Source organism: Acomys minous (genome assembly GCF_964271855.1).
Source record: "Acomys minous genome assembly, chromosome: 9".
Lineage (NCBI taxonomy): Eukaryota > Metazoa > Chordata > Mammalia > Rodentia > Muridae > Acomys > Acomys minous.
Window position 1 is genome coordinate 70013000 of NC_140490.1, and position 24501 is coordinate 70037500.

The 24501-nt window shown below is 44.9% G+C and overlaps 5 protein-coding genes across 5 annotated transcripts; 4 read left to right on the plus strand and 1 right to left on the minus strand.

Moving 5' to 3' along the window:
* Positions 1–924: 924 nt before the first annotated feature.
* On the minus strand, positions 925–1389 carry LOC311604948 (histone H2B type 1-F/J/L-like). The gene has a single exon (XM_084795183.1). It carries the CDS (start codon positions 1352–1354, stop codon positions 974–976), a length of 381 nt encoding a protein of 126 aa, XP_084651309.1. The 5' UTR covers positions 1355–1389; the 3' UTR covers positions 925–973.
* A 203-nt stretch (positions 1390–1592) lies between these two features.
* Positions 1593–2088, plus strand: LOC311605095 (histone H2A type 1-B). Its single transcript, XM_084795385.1, has one exon. It carries the CDS (start codon positions 1637–1639, stop codon positions 2027–2029), a length of 393 nt encoding a protein of 130 aa, XP_084651511.1. The 5' UTR covers positions 1593–1636; the 3' UTR covers positions 2030–2088.
* A 1154-nt stretch (positions 2089–3242) lies between these two features.
* On the plus strand, positions 3243–3748 carry LOC311606156 (histone H3.2). Its single transcript, XM_084797232.1, has one exon. The coding sequence runs from the start codon at positions 3285–3287 to the stop codon at positions 3693–3695; it is 411 nt and encodes a 136-aa protein (XP_084653358.1). The 5' UTR covers positions 3243–3284; the 3' UTR covers positions 3696–3748.
* Positions 3749–5641: 1893 nt separating this feature from the next.
* On the plus strand, positions 5642–6158 carry LOC311606157 (histone H3.1). Its single transcript, XM_084797233.1, has one exon. It carries the CDS (start codon positions 5699–5701, stop codon positions 6107–6109), a length of 411 nt encoding a protein of 136 aa, XP_084653359.1. The 5' UTR covers positions 5642–5698; the 3' UTR covers positions 6110–6158.
* Positions 6159–8526: 2368 nt separating this feature from the next.
* H1-5 (H1.5 linker histone, cluster member) lies at positions 8527–9323 on the plus strand. Its single transcript, XM_084794759.1, has one exon. The coding sequence runs from the start codon at positions 8603–8605 to the stop codon at positions 9272–9274; it is 672 nt and encodes a 223-aa protein (XP_084650885.1). The 5' UTR covers positions 8527–8602; the 3' UTR covers positions 9275–9323.
* Positions 9324–24501: the final 15178 nt, after the last annotated feature.

Sequence of the window (24501 nt, forward strand, 5' to 3'; positions counted from 1 at the left end):
ATATGTACATTCTTTGTTAGACCTGAGGAAAACCAATTCCACAGCTTTATTTAGAACTGGCCAGGCTTTGTCTCCCAGCCTCAGGATTTCAGACAGCAACCCTTAGCAGACCTTTGAGGCCCCTTTTATGAGGAAACATTAGGATTGATAGAAAAAAAGCTGTCATCACGATAAGGCAAAAGGCCAATTATATATTTTGAGTCCAGGAATTTAGCAAGACAAAGGTGCAGGCATACATCATGGGGGCAAAAGTTTATGGAAGTTCGACAACTTGGTTTGCACATAGATTAGGCTTAGGAAACATTTTGTAAACTAGGGAGACTTTAGTAACAATGTAACTCCTGTTTTGTTTTCATTAACTTCCCTTTGATTAACGTGTTTACCTTCACATACCTAATCATGGAACTCTTGAGAGTAGGAGTGCTTACCTTTCCTCAGAACTTAGTACAAAGTTGCAACTCTAAAAGGTAGCTGGTGGCCACGTGGGCCTGAGGATCTCTAGATAAGCCTTGCTATAAAACAAGACCCTCTCTCACACAAAACCCTAAATGCAAGGCTAAGAGCCTTGCCTGGAAAACAAACCCTAATGGAGAAACAATGAATGCGCAAGGAACTGTATTAAATCCTGGGACAAATCAAAAGCTTATTTTAAACGCATTAAGTATTTCTTTTGGGAGATATTTTAGAGGGTAGTTTGTTTTCCATCAGACAAGAACGGGTTTTAGTTGGCCTCAGTTTTTAACTTATTGCAGACAACAGTATATTCACGACAGGACTCTGAAAAAACGTTGAGGTTTCTGCAACCCGCTAAGTGAAGGGGCTGCACAAAAACCCTAAAGGCCAAGTTGTTAACACAATTCCATGTGTATGACCCCGAATTGACTACAAAGAGACACTTGTGCAACAGCTTTTCCCGCTGAGAGTGTGGGTGGCTCTGAAAAGAGCCTTTGGGTGAGAGTTGAGGCACGCGAGCTCACTTGGAGCTGGTGTACTTGGTGACGGCCTTGGTGCCCTCCGACACGGCGTGCTTGGCCAGCTCCCCGGGCAGCAGCAGGCGCACGGCCGTCTGGATCTCCCGCGACGTGATGGTCGAGCGCTTGTTGTAGTGCGCCAGGCGCGACGCCTCGCTGGCGATGCGCTCGAAGATGTCGTTGACGAACGAGTTCATGATGCCCATGGCCTTGGACGAGATGCCCGTGTCGGGGTGCACCTGCTTCAGCACCTTGTACACGTACACGGAGTAGCTCTCCTTGCGGCTGCGCTTGCGCTTCTTGCCGTCCTTCTTCTGCGCCTTGGTCACCGCCTTCTTCGAGCCCTTCTTCGGGGCGGGAGCGGACTTCGTTGGCTCAGGCATGGCGATACTCCGGCTAGAGCAACTGTGGAACCGAGGCCGCCGGCCCTTTACTTTCTACAAGAGTCTATTCAAATGAGGCTCAGTAAAGAATTCTCATGATTGGCTAATATTTTCGGTTTGCCCACTCGAAACGCCCATTGACAGAATCGCTTCCATTGGTCTAGAGGAAAAGAGGAAGCCAGCCAATCGCATGGGTCCCTTTACGATGCTAGAGAAAACTATAAAGGGCAAGCTTGCTCAATTTTCGCGCGTTGACTTGTTAGAAGCTGTTTTCACTCCAAGATGTCTGGACGCGGCAAGCAGGGCGGCAAGGCTCGCGCCAAGGCCAAGACGCGCTCGTCCCGCGCCGGCCTGCAGTTCCCCGTGGGCCGCGTGCACCGGCTGCTGCGCAAGGGCAACTACTCGGAGCGCGTGGGCGCCGGCGCCCCGGTCTACCTGGCGGCCGTGCTGGAGTACCTGACGGCCGAGATCCTGGAGCTGGCCGGCAACGCGGCGCGCGACAACAAGAAGACGCGCATCATTCCGCGACACCTGCAGCTGGCCATCCGCAACGACGAGGAGCTCAACAAGCTGCTGGGACGCGTCACCATCGCGCAGGGCGGTGTCCTGCCCAACATCCAGGCCGTGCTGCTGCCCAAGAAGACCGAGAGCCACCACAAGGCCAAGGGAAAATAAGTCCGGGCTCTGATCCTTAGGACACACACACAAAAAACAAAGGCTCTTTTCAGAGCCACCTACACTTGTCTCATTAAAGAGCTGAGCAATTTTTTTTTTGTTGGTACAAGTTACCTTGTGACTTTTTCTAGTTTTAACATGCTATAATTGGCCATTAGAGCTTTTACTTGTAGTTCCTCTGGTTCTCCAACAAAGGTTTGGCAACAGTTCACCCACAGCTACACATAGGAGATTTTGTTTGTGAATTTGATAGTCCTTTTTTTTTTCTTTGCAATTGTTCGATATTAATACCTTCATCAATTTAAAGGTTGAAGCACACAAGTTTTAAAACTGACAGATTTAAATTGGCTTAAGTGTTTTCAGTCGGTATTTGAATAGGGTTGTAAGCACAGACTTCATTCTAGCTGAAAATGTCGCTCTGTTTTGGGTGGAAACTAGGTCTTGGAGACTTAGGTTACCTTACTCCTTTAATTCCTTACCTATAAAATGATTTTGAAATGAATGTTGTGTTTATGCATTGGACTTGTGAATTGGAAATTTGGTAGATTGAACAATTTATATACAATGCATTGAATTTTAAAGGGCTAAAGAAAAATATTTCAGAGCATACTGAATACGTGTGATAGTTGAGAACATATTCCCTGACATAATTTATCTTGTTTTAATAAAATGGTGTGTGAGCTATATCAGTAGCAGTCACTTACACTATAAAACAAACAAAAAGCAAAGTATTAAAAAGCAACCTATGCCCGAGAAATAGAAAATGCAGCAGGCAGAATACTGAAAGTATCAAAGGATTTGCAAATGTATTTATGTGTACGCAGTACGTGGCACATCAAATTATTGTTTCAGTGTCCTAATAGTGTTACTATTATCTGTCCTGGACAAAAAGTAGTAAGCAACCTATTACCTAAAAAATAGGAAATAGAGCCTGTAGATTACGAAGGATTTGCAAATGTCTTTCAAATTCTGTCATATAGTTCATGCTGGCTTCAATGTAGCAGCAGTGCATGGAGGATTGCTTTGGACTGCTTTATGGTTGAAATAGTTACATTTCAGACCTCAAAGATTTAAATAAGAGGCTGGCGGCTGTAGGATTTGAAAAAAAAAAAAGAAAGAAAGAAACCGCGCCTACACGGTTGACCAATACCTATTAGCTGATTATGCCTGGTATACTCTCGTCCAATCAGCTCCAGATTCTGATTATAAATACGCCTTCAGCCAAGCCTACTGCTCTATAGTTCGCCTTGCACTCATGGCTCGCACCAAGCAGACCGCGCGTAAGTCCACCGGCGGCAAGGCCCCGCGCAAGCAGCTGGCCACCAAGGCCGCCCGCAAGAGCGCACCGGCCACCGGCGGCGTGAAGAAGCCCCACCGCTACCGGCCCGGTACCGTGGCGCTGCGCGAGATCCGGCGCTACCAGAAGTCCACCGAGCTGCTGATCCGCAAGCTGCCGTTCCAGCGCCTGGTGCGCGAGATCGCGCAGGACTTCAAGACCGACCTGCGCTTCCAGAGCTCGGCCGTCATGGCGCTGCAGGAGGCCAGCGAGGCCTACCTCGTGGGGCTGTTTGAGGACACGAACCTGTGCGCCATCCACGCCAAGCGTGTGACCATCATGCCCAAGGACATCCAGCTGGCCCGCCGCATCCGCGGGGAGAGGGCATAATAAGCTTCAGCGAGGCGCTTGCATACCCCAAAGGCTCTTTTCAGAGCCACCACCTTTTTCTTTAAAAGGCTGTTCTCACTTACCTTAGCCCAAAGTTGCCAATAAGTTCAAGGCAAAATGTTGTACAAAACCTGTCTTAAACTTAAGTTGAGTATTTTAAAGTGAAACTCGTAGGTCCCATAGAACCTACTGCTTCCAAATATACACTGCTTCTTAGTTTTAACGTTTAAAGCAACGAAAGCAGGTTTGTAAAGTAAGAACTCTGAGAAACTAACTCGTTAAAGCGCACTTACACACTCTCAAAACGTAATTAAAGAACTCTGGCATTTTTCCTTAGGAATAAATTGACACATTTTAGAGGTAAATTTCACTGCTGGTAAGATGAAACGCAGTAGCTGCGAAAATGAAAACCAACAACCAGGATTCTTGCCTTAAAGTTTTTTTTTTCCTAATAAAGGTTATCTCTGTTCTTTGCATTAGGCCTTTTATTTGTTAATGTAAGGCAGAGAATGGGTGAAGTAGACTTCCATAGGTAGTGAAATGGTACAGGAGCTGCTTCTGAGCAGCATTTTTTTTTTAATTTCTAAACACTGCAAAGCAATATGGAGCAACAGCTCTGCTTCTCCAAAGGTTTCGGAATAAAGAAAACATGCATCAATTATCAGAAATGTGGCAGGTCTCAGAAAAGCAAAGGGGAAAACTGCAAGAGATTGGAGTTTTACTCCCTTTATACCAACTATATATGGAAAAAACCACTAAGAACCACATTTGGCAAATGTGTGTCAGAGAACATTTAAGCTTCAATTACAATGCATCAACAGCTGCCTTCTATTTCGCAGGCTGTTTAGCTCCTCTTATAAAGAAAGCACTTTGTATATCAGACATTGTCAGAAACATCTTAAGATGAGTTTCATACCCACCAACCAACCACTAAGCTTTGTGGTGTGGCCATTCTGAAAACTAGGAGCCTGAGCCACAAGTAGGGGTGGCCCAGGAGCTGCTATTTTCAGAGAGGCCTCTTTAGCTTTGGAGCTTCAGCAGTTTCCCCGTCTCCCTCCTTGAAAATCTTGGTAAGGTTCTCTGTGCAACATCTGCTAAATACCGATTGTGCAAGGAGCTCCTAATCAGGTAGAAAACAAACACCAAAACCTGTTCACAAAACAAAACCCTTACAGTCTGTCTTTACTGTCTTTTGTTTCTGGCTAATCTGACCACACTAAGAGTAGGAATGGCCTGGGCAAAGGCAGCGCCAATCGCTACCGCAAAGCCCAGTGCAATATACAGAACATCACCAAGTCCGCCATCTGCCGCCTGGCCAGGCAGCAAGAAAAGCATCTGTGGCTGAGGTCCTCTGGAGGCTGCCTTACTCTCCTAGGGCTGTGTCCATTTTTCTGTGTAGGCTGCAGTCTCTGGCATGGCGTAACTTTGTATCTTGTTAATGAATGCCAGTCACAGCTGGTGTGCGGTTCAGGGTTAACACAGGAGTCAAATCGCTATGCCTTCTGGGTCCTAAATCTAGGGAGTAGCAGGTTCACCCGTTTTAATTTTTTCGCGCCAAAATCTCAACCGTTGAAAGAAAGGCTGTGTGAACTGTAGTTTCTAAAGAACGTTCCCGTAATAGAACTGTTTGGAGCCGTTCTTGGGTGCGATCAATTGTTGAGAAGTGCGGATGGTTCCAGAAATAGTCAATTTTTCTTTTTTTTTTTAATTTAATTTGTCTTCTAAAATAATAACGAAAAGATTCTTTGAGTCTCAAAGCCAGCACTTTCTTGGGATTTTAATCCCTAGGCGATGGTAGAGTAATTTTAGGTAAAAAACCGAAACTTTTCCATTTAAAATAAACCTAGACGACCATTTCATCCCTAGGTTTAAAGGCAGACCAATCCCCAGTCTGGACCTATGATGTCAGCAGTTTACTATCCAATCAAGAATGGAGGCCTCTTATATATACTTGGCTTTTGCTACTTGCCAAGCTAGAAGCTGCTTCTTTTTCTTTAGTAAGAATGGCTCGTACTAAGCAGACCGCGCGTAAGTCCACCGGCGGCAAGGCCCCGCGCAAGCAGTTGGCCACCAAGGCCGCCCGCAAGAGCGCACCGGCCACCGGCGGCGTGAAGAAGCCCCACCGCTACCGGCCCGGCACCGTGGCGCTGCGCGAGATCCGGCGCTACCAGAAGTCCACCGAGCTGCTGATCCGCAAGCTGCCGTTCCAGCGCCTGGTGCGCGAGATCGCGCAGGACTTCAAGACCGATCTGCGCTTCCAGAGCTCGGCCGTCATGGCGCTGCAGGAGGCCTGCGAGGCCTACCTCGTGGGGCTGTTTGAGGACACGAACCTGTGCGCCATCCACGCCAAGCGTGTGACCATCATGCCCAAGGACATCCAGCTGGCCCGCCGCATCCGTGGGGAGAGGGCATGATTTATTCCCCTCCCACATTACTACCAAAGGCTCTTTTCAGAGCCCCTCCCTTATCACTAAAAATGAGCTGTTTTGACTATATACCTACTTCCGTGGTCGTTGCCTTTGTAGATGTGAACATACCTTTATGTTCGTAAAGACCCCCCCCTAGTGATGTGATGGTGTTCTTTGAACCTGCCTTTTAAGCCTTTCAAGTAGCCCATAGTTTGTACGAGAAGCTATTTCTCGGTTTAGTTTCAGGTAGGTGTCCTAAGGTTTTTTAAAGTAGGTGAGAGCATTTGTGCTGGTATATTTCAAAAGCCTGTTCCTATGTAGCTAAAACCTGTCCTAGGTGGATCTCATTTCCCTTCATTATACTGATAAGTGTTCCCTAAGTTTTAAAGTGCTTTGAATAATGGTCTTTCAATATTCAAGGATCTTTATTAGGACATAGGGTCGTTTCTTTAGGGGCAAGGCATTCCCATATCTATGCCAGGCTGACCTGGAACCACAGGCAATTCTGAGCCCTCTTAAATGCTCAGGTTGATTGTAATTAGTGTGGTGCTGAGACAAAGCCTAAGCTTTTTGTACCTTTGACACCTTTTTCTTACAATGGTATTTTTTTAAGGCTAAAAAAGTTACCGGTTGAGGTGGTGCAATTTACTATTAGGTTTGGCTATTTTGTACCCCAGTTCTAGATCATCTATGGCAAATACATATGCTGGCCTCATTAGTGTGTTTGCCTAGTTCTTTATTGGTAAGACAGCCTCTGTAATTAAGCTTTTTTTTTTTTTTAAAGATAAGTAGCTCATTGTTCATTGTTGGACTCACCTGAATATGCAGCAATCAAAGCCCTTGTAACCTTAATCTTGCTTCAGATGCTGAATTGCTAGGAGTACCCATAAGCTTTGCTTAAAGATTGCTATTGTCAAAAAAACAAAAAAACAAAAACAAAAAAAAAACCTGCATACATCTAAATCTATTTGATCATATCCTTTATTAAACTAGTACAAAAGCCTGCACATCTTTCTCCAATTCCCACCAAGCTTTATTTTTCTTTCTATGGCAAACTTCACCAGATCCCTTTCTCTTTACTTTTTATTTTTATTACTTTTTTCTTTGGTTTTCAAGACAGGGTTTCTCTGTAGCCCTGGGTGTCCTGGATCTACATATGAGGCTGGCCTTGAACTCACAGAGGTCTGTCTGTCTCTGTATCCCAAATGGTGTGATTAAAGGCATTTACAACCACCATCCAAATTGTCAAATTCTTTGAATATCTATACAAGTCAGTCCCTCGATATTCTAAATTATTGTCTTCTTAGCATTTAAACCTGCAAAACAAAACAAAACCCGACATTTTAGGTAGATAATAAATGTATTGAATATTTACTCAAGAGCATGCTTGATTGTGTCGTTTGCTAAATGTTGGAAAACTTCAGTGGCCATCTCATTTTCGGTCTGTAGAACCACTCTGAATAATTTTATAAAAGTTTGATAAATTTTCTAATGTAAACTAATTTTAGTAAGTATTTTCTGTCTTCAAATGTGCTTGGGAAATGAAGTAAGCCCGTTCTGAGAACTAAGGTGGCTCGTGTCTGAGGCCAGTGATTTCTTTTTAACTATTCCAGTTACTTTTTAAAGTTTTATGTGTATGAGGTTTTCCTTACATGTATATATGTCTACCATTTACATGCCTGGTACCGGGTGGATCTAGAAGGCCGGAGATGCGGCCCTGTGGCTGCTGGGAACCAAACCCAGACCTAATGCAACAGCCACAAGTGGACTTAACTGCTAATCCGTCTCTACAGCTCCTAAATACAGCGATTTCTAATCTTCCTACTTCAAAGTCGCTTTCACAATGAAAACATTGAATGCTTCATTAAAAATATCAATGTGTGGTAAGTACTAGGTGCACAAACCATTTTAAAGAAAAACATCTAAAGTGGTGAATTTCTGTCTGTAGCCAACCAGGCAGGCACTCTGTATTTGTGTTATCTGCTACAGCCACAAACAAAGTTTGTGCCCAAACCAAACAAACTATTACTTTTACTCTTGCAAAAATTAAAGGCAATACCTGTGCACAAATCCTTTTAAGTAATGTTCCTTGCATACTTCGTATAAGTTTATGGAAACATGCAAGTAACTGTCAGGATGCTCTCTGCTTGGTGGATTCTTAGTAAACACCGGAGGGATTTTTACAAATATCTTTGATCAGTTGCGTGTCATTCAAAAAAGCACAAACAAGTATGTGAAACCGAAGGCTGTTCTCCTTTGGAACTTTAAACTGCCAATTTCTGTGCCATTATTTTCAGCAGTAAGTACAAATTTGGGGACTAACAAACACAATTTGGAATCGTAACCTTGAATCGCGGCGGCCAGAGGGCGGTGGATTGGACGCTCCACCAATCACAGCCCAGCACCGGCTTATATAAACCCGGAGCCTGAGCAAAGGAGCATTGCAAAATTTGCTCTTCGGGTAAGAGTTTCTTTTTCCTGGTAGGCTTAATTCTCACCATGTCTGAAACCGCTCCCGCCGAGACTGCTGCTCCAGCTCCCGTGGAGAAGTCTCCCGCCAAGAAGAAGACGGCGAAAAAGGCTGGCGCGGCGAAGCGCAAGGCCACCGGTCCCCCGGTGTCCGAGCTCATAACTAAGGCTGTATCTGCGTCTAAGGAGCGCAGCGGCGTGTCCCTGCCTGCGCTTAAGAAGGCTTTGGCTGCTGGTGGCTACGATGTGGAGAAGAACAACAGCCGCATTAAGCTTGGGCTCAAGAGCTTGGTGAGCAAGGGGACCCTGGTGCAGACTAAAGGCACCGGCGCCTCTGGGTCCTTCAAGCTCAACAAGAAGGCGGCTTCTGGAGAGCCCAAGCCCAAGGCTAAGAAGGCTGGCGCGGCCAAGGCCAAGAAACCTGCAGGTGCCACCCCGAAAAAACCTAAGAAGGCTGCGGGGGCAAAGAAGACCGTGAAGAAAACTCCAAAGAAAGCAAAGAAGCCCGCGGCGGCAGGAGTGAAGAAAGCTGCCAAGAGCCCCAAGAAGGCCAAGGCTGCCACCAAGCCGAAAAAGGCAGCTAAGAGCCCGGCAAAGCCCAAAGCGGTGAAGCCAAAGGCAGCGAAGGCTAAGGTTTCCAAGCCGAAGACAGTTAAGCCTAAAGCTGCTAAGGCGAAGAAGGCTGCTTCCAAGAAGAAGTAAGCTCGCTTCTGACAGCAACAAAGCCCCAAAGGCTCTTTTCAGAGCCACCCAGAGAGCTCTGTGAATGTAGCTGTACACACAGACCTAATCTTTTAAAGGGTGTTAGGTATGTTGTAATTGGGACTATACCCGAAGCTTCGGGCCATCAAGGTGATGGCTAAACCTAGCGGTAAGACTGGCAGGCAGCCTTGTGGTCACTTGCAATAGGCCACCAGCGCCGTTTCCACTCCTGTGAGTGGCGGGTTCCCACCCCCTCATGTAGTTGGTTAAATCTTTTTTGGAAACCTATGCAAGCGGCCCTCGAGTGACTAACATCTCAACCTAGTTTTTGGCCTTGGCTTGAGAGCTTACGTTAGGAACGTAGTTCTCAGGCTCTCTTAACGTAAAGCGGGCCTTCCTCACTGTAGTCCGCACGGCGCGAAAAGGGATTGAATTCATTGGCCGCACGTTACCATGTCACCCAAGCCAATGGTTCCATGGTTCTGTGTTAGCCTTCCCTTTATTGGACAGTTCGATGACGTTTGCAGGCTGACGCTGCTCATCACCGTGGTTTAAATGGTAGCCGGTGCAGAGAGCGTCCACCCTTCGCTTTTAAAGTTTACTTTTATTCAGTGTTTGAGGTCTCCAAGTCCTCCCGACCGGAAAGGCTCAAGAGAAGTCCTTTAACCAAGGCGCATATGGAGGACAGGAAGGGCAAGCGCAGTCCTAAGAGGAGCTACTCTGTATATTCTGAAGATCGTGAAGCACCTACACCATCACCGGCATCTTTCCCAGGCTGGGCCAAGCACTCCGTGCCCGAGGATGGCCAAACTTAAACTCTTAAGACATTACGTTTTTAATGGGGCTTTTAGAAAATCTGTTTCCATTGGAAGCACACAGACACTGAAGTCTCTAGATAGCAGGGACTTTCAAAGGTTTGCTAATGTAGTAGTTAACATTAAGTTAGTTTTTTGCGGCGTTTTTGTTTTGTTTTTTTGGTTTTTGTTTTTTAAGATTTATTTACTTATGTATACAGTGCTCTGCCTGCATGTACACCTGCAGGCCAGAAGAGGGCGTCATCACATTATAGATGGTTGTGAGCCACCCTGTTGTTGCTGGGAATTGAACCCAGGACATTTGGAAGAGCAGCAGTTACTCTTAACCTCTGAGCCATCTCTCTCCAGCCCCTTAAAGTTACATTGTTACTAACATTACTCAGTCATCTGTTGGTAACATAGTTTCCACCACCAGTTCAGTCTTAGCAGTGGGACAGTCCGGAATGCTCTAAGTAAACAGTCATTAAGGAAGTTTCAAGTCAGGTTTTCCTTACCAATGTTCGGAATTGGCAGTGTGGTTTCTGCTCACTGCAGGCTTAGTTTGTGTGGAATGCCTGACTGCCATCCAGAAGTCAAATTACACTGAGCTGTGGTGTCCTACAGGCTTAAGGCAGACTTGGTTCTTGTGCGTGTACAGATCATGTTGGCGGTTTGATTTTTTTTTTTCCCCACCAATTTTGTAGAGTTGACCTAGATAGAACAAAGTAGCCCCATTCGTTCCTGTAGCCGTACTTTTCCATGAGGTCCCTACAATGATAAAGGTAGCTTCATTTTTGCCAGTGGTGTCTTATTTGCCTTTCACTGTTTGCCCCTTAAAAAAAAAATGATGTTTATGATTACTTATTTTATTTTTCAGGTAGTGCCGCAAACAAGCCCAGGCTGACCTCCCGGTGAAGGCGATTCTTACTGCGCCTCAGTGCTGGGGTAGCAGTGTATTAGCACAGTCAACTTCCTGCCTGTTGCTGTTATTTCCTTCATCTCTAATGGAGATCAGTTCATTTTGCTATATTCTTTCTCTTCTGCATGTGGGGAGGAGTTCTAAGCAATAAAGCAGTTTTTCTGAATGTGATGCCTTATACAAACATTCAAAGTGCCCTCTACCCTGATCTCAAGACCTCGTTCCTGAGAGAGGTTAAATGATCAGCTGGCATATTTGGCAACTTAAACACCTTAGGTTATCTGTATGCATTTTCATATGTATTTTAAGCAAATAGAAAATTAGTCATGGAGTGGCTAATTGATAGGACAGTATAGTTTTGTTCTTTTAATTTTTTAAAAAAAAATGTATTTATTTATGTATAGTGTTTTGCCTACATGTACATTTGTGTGTCAGAAGAGGGCACCAGATCTCATTATAGATGGTTGTGAGCCACCATGTGATTGCTGGGAATTGAACTCTGGACCTCTGCAAGAGCAGCCAATGCTCTTAACCTCTGAGCCATCTCTCCAGCCTTATATATTAGAAGTTTGCTGTAGAGACAGGAAACAGGTAGGTAGGTAGGTAGGCAAAAGTATGTTGCTTTGTGGTTGCTCCTGAATTCCTTTTATATTGATATCTCTTCAGAGGAATGCTTATTTATTTATTTATTTATTCTTTAAAACATTTTGTGATTATATGTATAAATATTTTACTGCTTTGACTTCATTATCACTTTGCATATCTAAACTTTTAATCTTCTGTAGATTCCTATGTCCATAATTCAAGTACACTTTTCGGGGAACCTGTCCCCCACCTTGGGATCCTGGCCGTGGCCCTTCAGCAGTGATGGCAGGCAGCACAGGAGGCTTCTGGAAGTTTTTGAAATGTGTTGAACACACTAGGCTGAAGTCACAGCAGAGAGACCTAGAGCAGAGAGCACACCACACCAGTGATGAACATCTTGGTCAATCTTGTTAATAATTGAGTGTATTTACAGTTGAAGGAAAGGAAGCCAATAAATGGCAAATGTGGTTTTATCAGAAACCCTGCCTCTGGGGCTGCTACACCCCCTCCCCCCCATGTTTTAAGTGTGTTTGAGCACTCACATGAGTGCACGCGTACATGCAGGAGTTATAAGGGCAAGACCAGCAGCATTTCTGTTGCTACTGTCAGTGCAGAAGTCTCAGAGCCCACACCAGGAATGGAGAGGTGACCGCACGAGTACCAGGAGCGGCCAGTCTGAGTTGCCTTTCCCCCTCAATACCCACAACTACCTGCTTCCCTGCTGCAGCCTCTCCCAGCCCTGGCACTTTCTGCTTCTTGTCACAATCATTACTTGGCACCTCGTTCCACCCCCACTGACTTAGTTTTGTTGTATTCCTAAATAAATGATGAAAGAAAAGTTGGTTAAGGGTAATGGGTTTATTTATAGTTGAACCCAAATCAGGAAAAGAACCTATTTGTTGTCAACTGTAACTCTGACAATCTACTATTTTATAGGAGATGGTGAGATAAGGATGGATTCTAGGGGTAAGATAGGTTAACAGTGCCTCCTCTGGGCATGGACACCATAGAGCCCGAAGCATAAAGCTAACCCCTTACAACAAGTACCTTTTTCTGGCTGGTCTTAAACTCTCATCAGTCCCACTATTTAGGACAGCAAAAGAGCTAACTCCTGGCTTCTCTAATGATGACCTTAAGGCTTAGGAGACAGTAGGGTGGACAGAGAGAAACACCTGCATTGTCATGCTTGGCCACACTGTCTACCCATTGCCCACTGTCTGACTTGGGGGTGCACGGGCTGTGACAGGGTGAGGTATGACACTTCCAGACAGTATGGGAGACACTCCAGCTGAGTTACTGCAGGACCCAGTGGACCAAGGACTTATTATTCCAGAGTGATAAGTTCTAGTGCTGCACCATACTGTGTAGGACACTGCAGCTTAGCTCTGAGAGGACAGACTCCAAGACACAGGGACAGTACACCAGAGGACCGCAATAAATCAGGGAGGAAAGGAAGACAGGCAACACCACAGGGTTCCAAATCGGGTCAGGAGAGGCCCCTGCTTCTAGGAAACCTGAAGGTGTGAAGGCCAGAGCTAGGATGCTCCCACACTACCCTCTGAGGTTAGCAATTCTGAGCCCTTGGATTTCTCATCTGTGTGAACATGCTCCTGTCTGTCCCTGTGAGGCCTAAGTGCCCAGCAGTTGTTCTTGACAATGAGCTTTTACTAATATGTGTCTTACCATTTCTTCTAAGCTTGTGGAGCTGAGGTAGGCTGACTTTGGTACTTCTAGGGCTCTGGACAGAGGACTTTAGATCCGGGGAAAGACACGTGACATTTGGAAACCCGATAGCATTAATTCTTCAAGAGTTGAGACAAATTCAGACACATTCTCTGACTCCTCTGACTAGACTGTTTTAGCCCTCATATCTGCCCTCACACTCGAGATAGCATTTAAAATGTCTTGTGTAGTAACAAAATGAGGAATTGTTCTTATCCCCCCACCTCCGGAAAAAAAAAATTATAGATAGAATGAGGCAGAGAATGAGAAGGAGCCAGGTCGGGGTCAGGCTGAACTGCTGCAGGCTGGCAGCTGACTAGAACGCCAGAGATGGAGCACAGATGGAGAGCCACAGCTTTCTCTCTTACGTCTGGATGCCACGCTTGAGGACAAGGAGAAGTGACTAGCCTTTCTATGTCAAGATGTTGACTGCAGAATTGCGCCCTCATCAAATTTGGAACTTCTAGCCTGAGTTACTGGAAAATTCCTAAAATACAGCACAGATCTTTCTTATTTTTCATGATCTGGGATTCAAACTCTTTCTATCTTGAACTCTAGGTTTTGTCCAATATAGGCATTTTGCCCACACCCATTACATCTGCATTCAAAAATAAAAATATTGTAAAGAATGAACAAAAAAGAGATCTGTTATTTGGGGTGCTAGGGAGATGGTTCAGTCGTTAGAGCAGATGCAGCTTTTACAGAGGACCTAAGTTCAGTTTCTGATGTTCACACCAAGCAGCAAACATACTCCTGTAACTCCACCTGATGACTCTGGCTTTCAAGGATGTATACACGCATGTGGGCACACACAATTTTAAGGTAAAGTAATTAAAAATGGGTTTATGTTTTTATTTTATGTGCAAGTTTCAGCTGCCTACATGTGAACCTAGTGCCTATGGAAGCCAGAAGAGGGAGCTAAATCCTCCCGAACTGGAGGGAAAAATAGTGAGCGAGTTCTGGCTTCTGGGAATTGAACCACAGTCCAGCAAGAGCAGCAAGTGCTCTTAACTGGAACCAGCTCTCTAGACCCATATATCCATGTAATATATATATGTTGTTATTGTTGTTTGTTTTCTTTCTTTTGTTTTTGTTTTTTTGAGACAGGTTTCTCTGTATAGCTTTGGCTGTACTGCACTCACTTTGTAGAGCAGACTGGCCTCGAACTCATAGTGATCCACCTACCTCTGTCTCCGGATTGCTGGGATTAAAGGCATGTGTCACCACACCCAGCCTGCATGTGCCACCACACCTGGCCCCAAATACTTTAATGTAGGGGCTGGAACCTTTTCACTTATCTCATAGCTAGAACTCAGGCACACTGACTCACCTGGCTGCAAGACGGACCAGGAAAAACTGGATTTAACTGCTGCGCTTCTGTTTAAGTTTCCCAGAAAGAAGGAAGACTGAATTTTAGAGGAATTTTAATCCAGAACGTGGCTGCTCTGGCAACAGAGCACATCAAAGACCTTCTAGGTCTATGGGTCCTGCTGGAATATAAACACACTTTTAATCCAGGAGACAGAGGTAAACAGATCTGAGTTCAAGGCCAGCCTGGTATAGAGCAAGTTTCAGGTAAAGAAAAGCTTAGGTCCAGGCATGGTGGTACATGCCTTTAATCCCAAATGATGAAGGTAAATTAGTTTGTAGAAGGAAGCACCCATGTTTGAAAGTGATGCCTAATTGAGTGGCAGAAAAGATGATGAATCAGAGATTTGACAGAATAGGGTACACCCAGCTGTCATGGGAAGAGAGGGGAGAGGGAAGCTACTTAAGGGACAATGCAGAGGGGAAAGGAGGCAGTTTTACCAGGACAGTAATAAGGAGACAGGTTGCAAAGAGAGAGAACACAGGTGAAGATGGAACGAGCCAGAGAATGAGAGGAAGAGCCAGAAGATTAGAGCAGATTGCTGGAGTTAGTTTGAGGCCAAGCAGAGTGTGTTACCCGAGCCCTGGTAACTTCATCTTGTCACCAGATTCCATCGTTGGCCTGTCTTCAAGTTCACCCCAGTTACTGGGAAAACAACAAACTGTTGCAGGCAAAGAACCACGCTAGGCATGATCAGGGGACAGTGGGAAAGTACCTAATGTCCTCAAATGTCATCGACCGATTACTTAAGCTTTTAACACCAGGTTTGACCGAACCCATTGCGCCACTCCATTTTTGCTAAAATTCCCATTCCTTGCCGTAACTGCAATAAAAACCCTGTGTAATGACAGCTCAGGGTCCTCATGACTGGTCTGCGGCATCAGCAGGTTGTTGAGGTGCCTTGAGATTGAGCAATAAAGGCTCTCTGCGTTTGCATATGACTTTGGACTCCTGGTGGTCTTCGGGGATTTCAAAATGTGTGCATAACACAGAGCAATTGAGGGGCCAAAAGAAAAGCCAGATTGAGTAAATCAACTGGAAGAGGAGTTTGAGCCAGAACAGCTGAGTTGAACCAGCCAGCTCAGAAGTCAGAAAGAACAAGAAAGGGTGAACTTATTAAGCAGTGTGGGAAAGCCAGACTAAATTCTGCCATGTCAGAAATCCCGCTCTTAGGATGCATGCTGTGACCTTCCAGTTGCTGAGCTTTGCCACAGGAGGTCTTTGTGTTCCAGGCCATCCTTGGACTATTTACCTTTGACAGAAGTAGGGAAGTCCCTACTGAGAAACACCTGGAGGGTTAAGGAAATCCTTTCAGAGAGCTACTCAGTAATAGGAAGTTCTTCAGGCTATTGTGTTCTTTTTGCCTTGGGAGCTAGGGAGAGAGGGGTCAGAACAGATCCTATTGACCTTACTATAGAAAGCCTTACTCATCCGCATTAAAGAGAATCTTGATCAGAAATTTCCTGACTTGATTCATTATTTCTCGTGTCTCTGTACTCGACTTTCAATCCCCACTCCCTCTTTCAGGTGAACCCTGATTCGATTTTTCCTGTGGGCCAGGACACAACAAAGAAGTAAGTCTCAGAGTCTGAAAATGTTCTAGACCTAGGTTAGGGTGTATGGAGTCTAGACCTAAGTTAGCAGGCAGAGGCAGTAAGCCTCTCAAACAACAACTGAAACAGGTGAATACAAGTTCCTTGTATACTGAGTGACCAAACAACTCCAATCAGGATCGAGACTCAGGGCTTGGACAGGAGGTAGTGCAGAGGAAAGGAGAGCATCCAAATGAGACAATGCGAGAATGGTCTGCTTCTCTGGATGCGGTGCCCCCGCGTGAGCCGCTGTAGGCCCCTCCTCGCGCCTTTGGCGAGACCTGGATAAGCTCTCAACAGCCTCTAAACCTCTTGCAGCCACAGCTGAGGCTACTGTGAAAGAGTTGGAGCCTGGAGATCAGAACTGGCCAGCTGGGTTGGACAGAAGACCTCAGTGAGTACGTGGTGGTTAGGCAGATGGTCATACACAACAACGGGTGAATAAGAGGAAGGACAGATGGAAGGATGGCGGCTGGACAGAAGTATGCTTTGGAGTGGGGATGGACAGCTGAACAGACAGGGTCATGGAAGAATGGGTGGACTGCTGGGCTGACACATAGAACTGTTGTTTTCATTTTGTTTACTTAGCCTACAAATGTCACCGTGCTGGGAACTTGCTCCCCAGTATGGTTATTTGGGAAACAGGGCAGACCTTTAGCATTCAGGATCTTTTGGGAAGCCCTGGTATGTCTCTGTTACCATGGTCTTGGAAGTGATCAAAGCAGTTGTGGAAGGCTCTAAGAAAGGCTTAGCATAAAAGAGTGGGCCACCCTCCACCATCAGCCTCTCCTGGTTGAAGAGGTAATCTTTTCAGGGGCGCCTAGCCATTTATCCTGGGGTGGGGGGGAAGGTCTTCGTTATCTTTAGACTTTTTGGGTATACAACATTGTAAGCTAAATATCTTTTCTTCACTAGTAGCCTGCCTCAAGCATTTTGGTGCAAGTGATAAAGATTGACAAAAATAAATGTGTCAGGACCGGCCAGACAATCATCTGGGACCCTTAGACCCCTAGGTAGAGAATGGGGGACAAGAGATGCGAAGAACGGACAGCAACTCAAAAAGTCTGATCAAGCTGACCAAATTTTATTTTTTTAAAGGCAATTATATACCATTGAAGCAGGAGTCTGGGTGGGCGGTTTTCGCAAGATATTAGGAAGTCAGGAAGTTTGACAGGGCGAGGGCCCCTGTGGTTCTGGGGCTGGGTGGAACTGTTAGGCATCTGGAACCACAAGATGTTAGCTATAGACTTTGTTCCGCTCGTCCTCTGAAGGCCTCTGTAATACCGGGAATACTGAGAACAGCTGTAAAGTACCTTGAGGGAGGGGAAGAGATCACAAGGCAGCCTGCCCCAGGTCGACTCAATGCTTTATGCGAAGATCCGAGATGCCTGCCGGCTATGGTCTTGGCTCCCCACATTTCTCCCTTCCTTACAGTATAAAAAGACAAGTTAGTCCTTACAGAGAAGGTGGGCATTAACCAGAGGGGGGAGGTAGGAACCCGATCCCCTGTAATAAACAAGGCATCCTTTTCGAGGGGAGAGGCACAAGAGGCTCCCATAAGGCTCCAAAGAGGACTCCTTTAGAGAAATTGGGAGCCCGAAAATCAACGCCAACCTCTATGCAATCGGGTTTGCCTTTCAAGGGGCTCGAAAGCACACAGATATGGTCCGCCCTTTGCGGTACTTTGTCTCGCACCTCTTGCAGGTGCCTTCGTCTGTAGACAAGCGTTTTTCGAGTCAATGCCTTCTTGCCTATATGGGAGATTAGTTGGAAACATATAGGGGAGGCCAGTAGACCTTTAGTCCATAGGCTGTTAGCTGTGGTTAGAAGAGGAGGGGTCGGGACTCCTCCTCCTCATCCTAGGCAAAGAGTTTATGGTAATGGACCTGGTTTGCCTGCCAGGGCGTCTACGTGTTGTTTAATGAAGGAGGTCAAACTGTTGAAGGCCCAGGGGCCAAAGGAGACTAGGAGCAAGAGTCCAACCAAGGTCCGAGCAAAGAAGGCAAGAGAGTAGACAGCCAAGGGGAGGTTGCAAACCAGTTTTTGGACCATCCTTTACTTTTTTCTCTTTCACGTTGTCTTTTTTCTAGGCCTTCTCTAACCCTCCGCGTGCTATCCTTAACTAGGCCAGTCTTATCTGCATAAAAGCAGCACTCTTTCTTGAGAGCTGCACATAGGCCCCCTTATTGAAGGAAAAGCGGGGCGCCAAAAGTCGTCTCCTGGCCCGCTGGAAAAATCGAATCAGGGTTCATCTCCGACCTGAGGATCATCAGCAAACTCATCCATGTCAGCATCCACTTGACGCACAAGCCTCTCAGGTAGCCAGCGTGCAGGGCCATGTTCCTGTGAGAAAACGCAAACAGAGCCTCGACCCCATATTAATACAGGGTTGGCTCCATTCCATTGTCCAGTTAAAGGATTTTTCCATTTCACTCTAGCGAAAGATGATTGAGTATTGCTGTGCCAAAAGTCGATTGGCTGTAGAATTTCCTTTGGCATCAGTAAGTAAAAATAAAAATAACAAGAACATGACTCAAAGCATTTTTAGGTGATTGGGGGTAAAGTTCCCCCTTCTTTACTTTTTGTAAATAGGTTTTTATGGTAGAATGAGCTTGTTCCACCACACCTTGTCCTTGAGGATTATAAGGAGTACCTGTAACATGCTTTATGGAAAAAGAGTCACAACAGTTTTGAAAAGCTTTGCTGACATACCCTAGTGGCTTGTCATAATCTATATAGGTTATGAATTGATTGGAGATAGCCTCTTCCACTAACGCCAAGGCTTTCCTAGCTTCAGCTGTATGTTCCTGGGGTGAATTTGGAGAGGAATCTCCTTGTAAGATTGTGAATAAGGGCCGCAGATCTCCAGTTGTTAATTTTAGATAAGCTGAAAGCCAATTTATATCACCAAACAACTTTTGAAAATCATTTAAAGTCTTTAAACGATCCACCCTCAATGTGATCTTTTGGTGTTTTACCTGAGAAGGAAAAAATTGAAATCCCAAATACGAATATGGATCTACCTTTTGAACTTTCTCAGGAGGTATTTGCAGACCAGACTGAGATAATTGGGTTTCCATAAAAGCATAACACAAAAGCACTGGTTGTCCATCCTTTTTAGCAATAAGTATATCATCTATGTAATTAATGATATATAAATCAGTATATTTTTTTCTAACCTTTTGTAAAGCTGTAGCTACAAATTTTTGACATAGGGTGGCACTGTTAGCCATTTTCTGAGGCCAAACCTGCTAATGATATCTTTTTATTGGTTCTCTGGAATTCACAGAATGCCTACTGAAAGCAAAGCTATGTCAATCTTTTGAATGCAATGGAACAGTGAAAAACGATTTTTAAGTCTCATGTAAGTTAAAAAAACTTACATCTTTGTAAGTAATTTAGCTTATCAGCAGATCACGCTCTGTGGAGACCAGGTTGGAACTCACGAGTTCTGCCTGTGTTAATGCCCAAGTGTTAGGATTAAAGGTGTGCACCACCACGCCCTGTCACAGTGATCCACCTGCCTCTGCCTCTCCAGTGCTGGGATTAAAGCCATCTGCCACTGTGCCTTGTTAATTATTTCATCTCAGTTTTATTCTAAAAAAATCGTTAAACATCTCAAAAAATTAATCAGGGAAACAAGAAAATTTTAAGATCTAGGTAGCTAACTACATTCCCTAGCCTAGTTTAGAAATTTATCAGTCTCCTAGTTCGGCCTCTCCAACTGGCCACATGTCTGTAGCCATCTCTGCTCTGTAGGAGTTAAGCCCACAGATAACTAGGAGCAGTGTCTGTAAAATTATCTGGCTCAAGGACATTGTAGCCCTAGGTTTGTTTAACTAGTTTGATCTAAGCTGGAAACTCCCAGCTGTAAATGTCCAGTTTCAAGTAAAAAAACTAGTTTACCTCTCCTTTTTGAGAATCTAAAAATTTTTTAGAAATATCTCTCAAGTGAAAATTAAGCAAAGAAACAAGAAAATTATAAATACCTTGTAGCTAAGGAGTTTAGCATTAACGCCATTCCCTAGACCAACTTAGAAAATTTTTAAGTCTCTTACAAGCATAATATAGCATTTTTATATATTTTTCAACTCTATCTCATATTTAAAAATTATCCACTTTTTTTAAATGGATACAGGTTTAGAGGGGCTTAGGGTGGGGAGGGATAGATCTGTAAGTTGTGAGTCTAATTCTTTAAGGGTTTTTAGGAGGGTTAATTGTTCTTGTCGGTTGTGCACCAGCTCAATCAAAGTCGCCAAATTGGAGGTGGCCAATGAGGGTGCACGCACCAAGGGGGGATTCGTGGCGAATATGCGACCCAGGGGGGATGTCTAATATGAGAGATGTAGATTAAAAGGGGGCAATAGGCTGGTAGCCAAGGATTGAGCCTTTGGAAGGGGCCATGGCCAGGGCGACCGTGGCCCTTGAGGCTGGGGGCAAGTCACGGTTATGGTAACTAGCTGCCTGCTCTTCTAAGGTGGCCGTATCACCTAGATCCAAAGGCTCATCATCCTCTAAGTCAATGGGAGATGGGTAAAGGGGTGTTGTTTTAATGGGAGTTTTATCAGTTCTAATGATGGGTTTTTCAGTAAGGGCGTTTTGGGAGCCCATGGAGGAGGTGGCTGAGTTCCTATGAAGAGATGATGATCGGGAATGCCCCGCTTCCGAAGGGGCGCGGCAACAACAGCGCAAGGCCTTTCCCCCTTCTTCTACAACATTTTGAACATAAGGCCAATTATGGCGGGTTTTGAGGACCTCATTTATTAGATTTCAATAACTAAAGGCAGAGACAGGCACCTTCTCAGGGCCGAAAATATTAGGAAGTCAGGAAGTTTGGCAGGGCGAGGCCCCTGTGGTTCTGGGGCTGGGTGAATTGTTAGGCATCTGGAACCACAAGATGTTATTTATAGACTTTGTTTCGCTCATTCTCTGAAGGCCTCTGTAATTCCGGGAATACTGAGAACAGCTGGAGAGTACCTTGAGGGAGGGGAAGAGGTCACAAGGCAGCCTTCTGGAATGTACCCTGAGGCAAGGAGGGAAAGAGATCACAAGGCAGCCTGCCCCAGGTCCACTGGATGTATTATGCCAAGGTCCGAGATGCTTGCCGGCCATGGTCTTGGCTCCACACATAAATGGAAAGGGTAGCTAAGTGGCCAGGTTCACTAGGCAGAGCCTTCTCAGCGTGCCCTCTGCATCGTTTTCCAGTCCTCTTTCTTCTTCAGGACCTGCCCTTAAGCCTTACAGGAAACCCGAATGTGCATGTGGTGGCCCTAAGGAGGCCTTCCCTTGCTCCTGCTCCTGTCTCTCAGCTATTGTCACCCTGATGCGCCTGATCATCTACCGCAGCATGCACCTTATCCTCAGACTGTCAGCTGCAGGAGGATGTGATTGTGTGAGTCCTCTGCTCCCCTGTGAACTTGACTCTAAGGACATGCTCAACAAATGTTGAAATGAGAAACATGAAATTTAGAAATGATGGGAGATGAACACACACACACACACACACACACACACACACACACACACACACACACACGAGGCTTGCTACTTTTAGTGTTTGTTTTGAATGAGAGATGCTCTCGTTTGTCACAGTTCTTTGAACACTTGGTTCCCTGTTGCTGATGCTGTTTGGAGGTGTGTAGAAGGCATTGATGGGAAAGCTGTCCCTGGGGGCCAGGTTTGAGAGCCTAAGGCCAAGGCCCAGTTATAGTTTGCTCTCTCTCCGCTTCATTCTTGTTGTTGATGTGAGGTCACAACTCCCAGCTCTGAGTTCCAGGTGCCATGCCTGGTCCCTGCCATTGTGGACTCTAGCCCTTTGGAGTTGTATGACAGAATAAACTTTCTTCTATAAATTGAGTTGATCTTGGTATTTTATCACAGCAGAAGAAAAGTAGCTGATAAATTAATTTTTATTTTGCTTTAAAAAAAGATTTATTCTCTCTCTCTCTCTCTCTCTCTCTCTCTCTCTCTCTCTCTCTGTCTTCCTCTCTCTCTCTCTCCCTCTCTCTCTCTCTGTGGTGTGTGTGTTCATATGCTTGTGAGTAAGAAAATATGGGCTCTGATCTCCTGGTTTTGGCATCTGAAATTGGGTCCTCTACAAGATCATCATATGTTCTTAATAATTGACCCATCTCTCCAGCTCCTGTTTGGTGCTTGAGCAGCCTGCCAATCACCATACACCTGCCTCACTCTCTGAATGCTGGGACTATGGATATGTGCCACTATGTCCAGATTCATTATTTTTGGTTTATTTAATCATTGATTGTACACTGCTTGAGAATGAATAATAATTTCATTCTTGGCAGTCGGGCATGATGGTGCGTGCCTGTAATCCCAGCACTTGGGAGGCAGAGGCAGGCAGGTCTCTGTGAACTTGAGGCCAGCCTGGCCTACCAAGCAAGTCCGGGACAGCCAAGGGTACACAGAGAAACCTTGTCTTAGAAAAAAGTAAAGAATAAAACCAAAAAATTTACTCTTATAGTTTCTTTTCCTTTCCCTTATCTTAACCACATTCTACATTTTTCATTAAAAAAAAAATATATATGTTGAGGGGTTGGAGAGGTAGCTCAGTGGTTAAGAGCACTATCTGCTCTTCAAGAGGTCTTTAGTTCAATTGCCAGCAACCACATGGTGACTCACAACCATCAACACTGGGAGCTGATGCCCTCTACTGCTGTGTACATGAAGATAGAGCACTCATATACATAAAATAAATAATCTTTAAAAAATATTTCGAGTTACATTATTTTAGATATGTAAATAGTGTTTTGGTCTAAATAAAGCAATATATGATAATCAAATTTCCCCTCTGTGTTGTTTTGAGTGAGAATGGCTCCCATATATTTGAGCGTTTGGTCTCTAGTTGGTGAAACTGTTTGGGAAGGATTAAGAGGTGTGGCCTTGTTGGAGGGAGTGCATCACTGGGGGTGGGCTTTGAGGAATCAAAAATCCAAGCCAATCCTATTCATTCTCTCTCTCCCTTCCTCCTCTTCTCCTCTTCTGCCCCCTCCCTGTGGATTAGATGTTACTGGGCTCTCATCTGCTCCTCCGGGGCCATGATTGCCTGTCTGCTGCCGTGCTCCCCCCATGAGAGCCATGGACTCAGCCTCTGAAGTTGTAAGCAAGCCTCCAAGGAAACACACGTTTGTAAATATTTGCCTTGCTTGTGATATTTCCTTATAGCAGAGGACAGAGACCAAGACTCCCAGAGAAAGGGAAAAAACATGCCCTGAGGGAGGCAATACTAAGCATATTCAAATATATTGTCAAGTACTAAGGAAAAATGATAAGTGTGTGTGAAAATGCCATCATGAAACCATTTGTTTTAGCTGTTAAAAAAAAAAGGAAAAGTAAAATTAATATTCTAATGTTTTTTTTAAGTTTCTATAGTTCTCAATGTGACACCATCACAAAATGAACATGGAAGACGCCCATTTAGCTGTCTATAAGAATCTTCACATATATAAGACAGAGAACTTTATGATTTTGGCTTGCCCTGTTATTGACAGCAATAAAATTTGCTATACATTTAACTTACAGACTTTTACATATGTCCAAATTTTAAAAAAAATGTGATGTGCAAAATCATATCATCACTAACATTTTTATGTTGCAGCATGGCTTTAGATTTAAAAAGTCACTATTTTTGTATTTATGTATTTATGTTTGGCACATTATCACTATACTATGTAGTCTAGACTGGCCTTGAACTCAGAGATACCTCCCCCACCCCTTGGTTTTTCGACACAGTGTTTCTCTGTGTATCCCTGGCTGTACTTGACTCATTTTGTAGACCAGGCTGGCCTCGAACTCACAGCAATCAGCCTGCTCTGCCTCCTGAGTGCTGGGATTAAAGGCATGTGCCATCACACCTGGCCCTGCCTCGGTTTCTTGACTGATGCCTTTGGGGTTGGGTTATGGCCCACCCTCTCCCAACTCAAGCATGAGAAAAAGTTTCCTTGAATCTCTTTCCTGGGTCAAAAGGCCATTTGATTCTAGGACATAGAGAACAAACAAACAAACAAACCAGAAAACAGAACAGCTCAGAAAAACAAACTATATGCTTAATAAAATAAAATGTAGACTACTCATTTGTCAGATGGTGGTAGCCCGTACTTTTAGTCTCAGCGTTTGGGAGGCAGAGGCAGAGATCTCTGAGTTGGAAGCCAGCCTGGTCTACAGAGAGAGTTTTAGGACAGCTATGGCTACACAGAGAAAGCCTGTATCAAAATCCAAAAACTAAAACC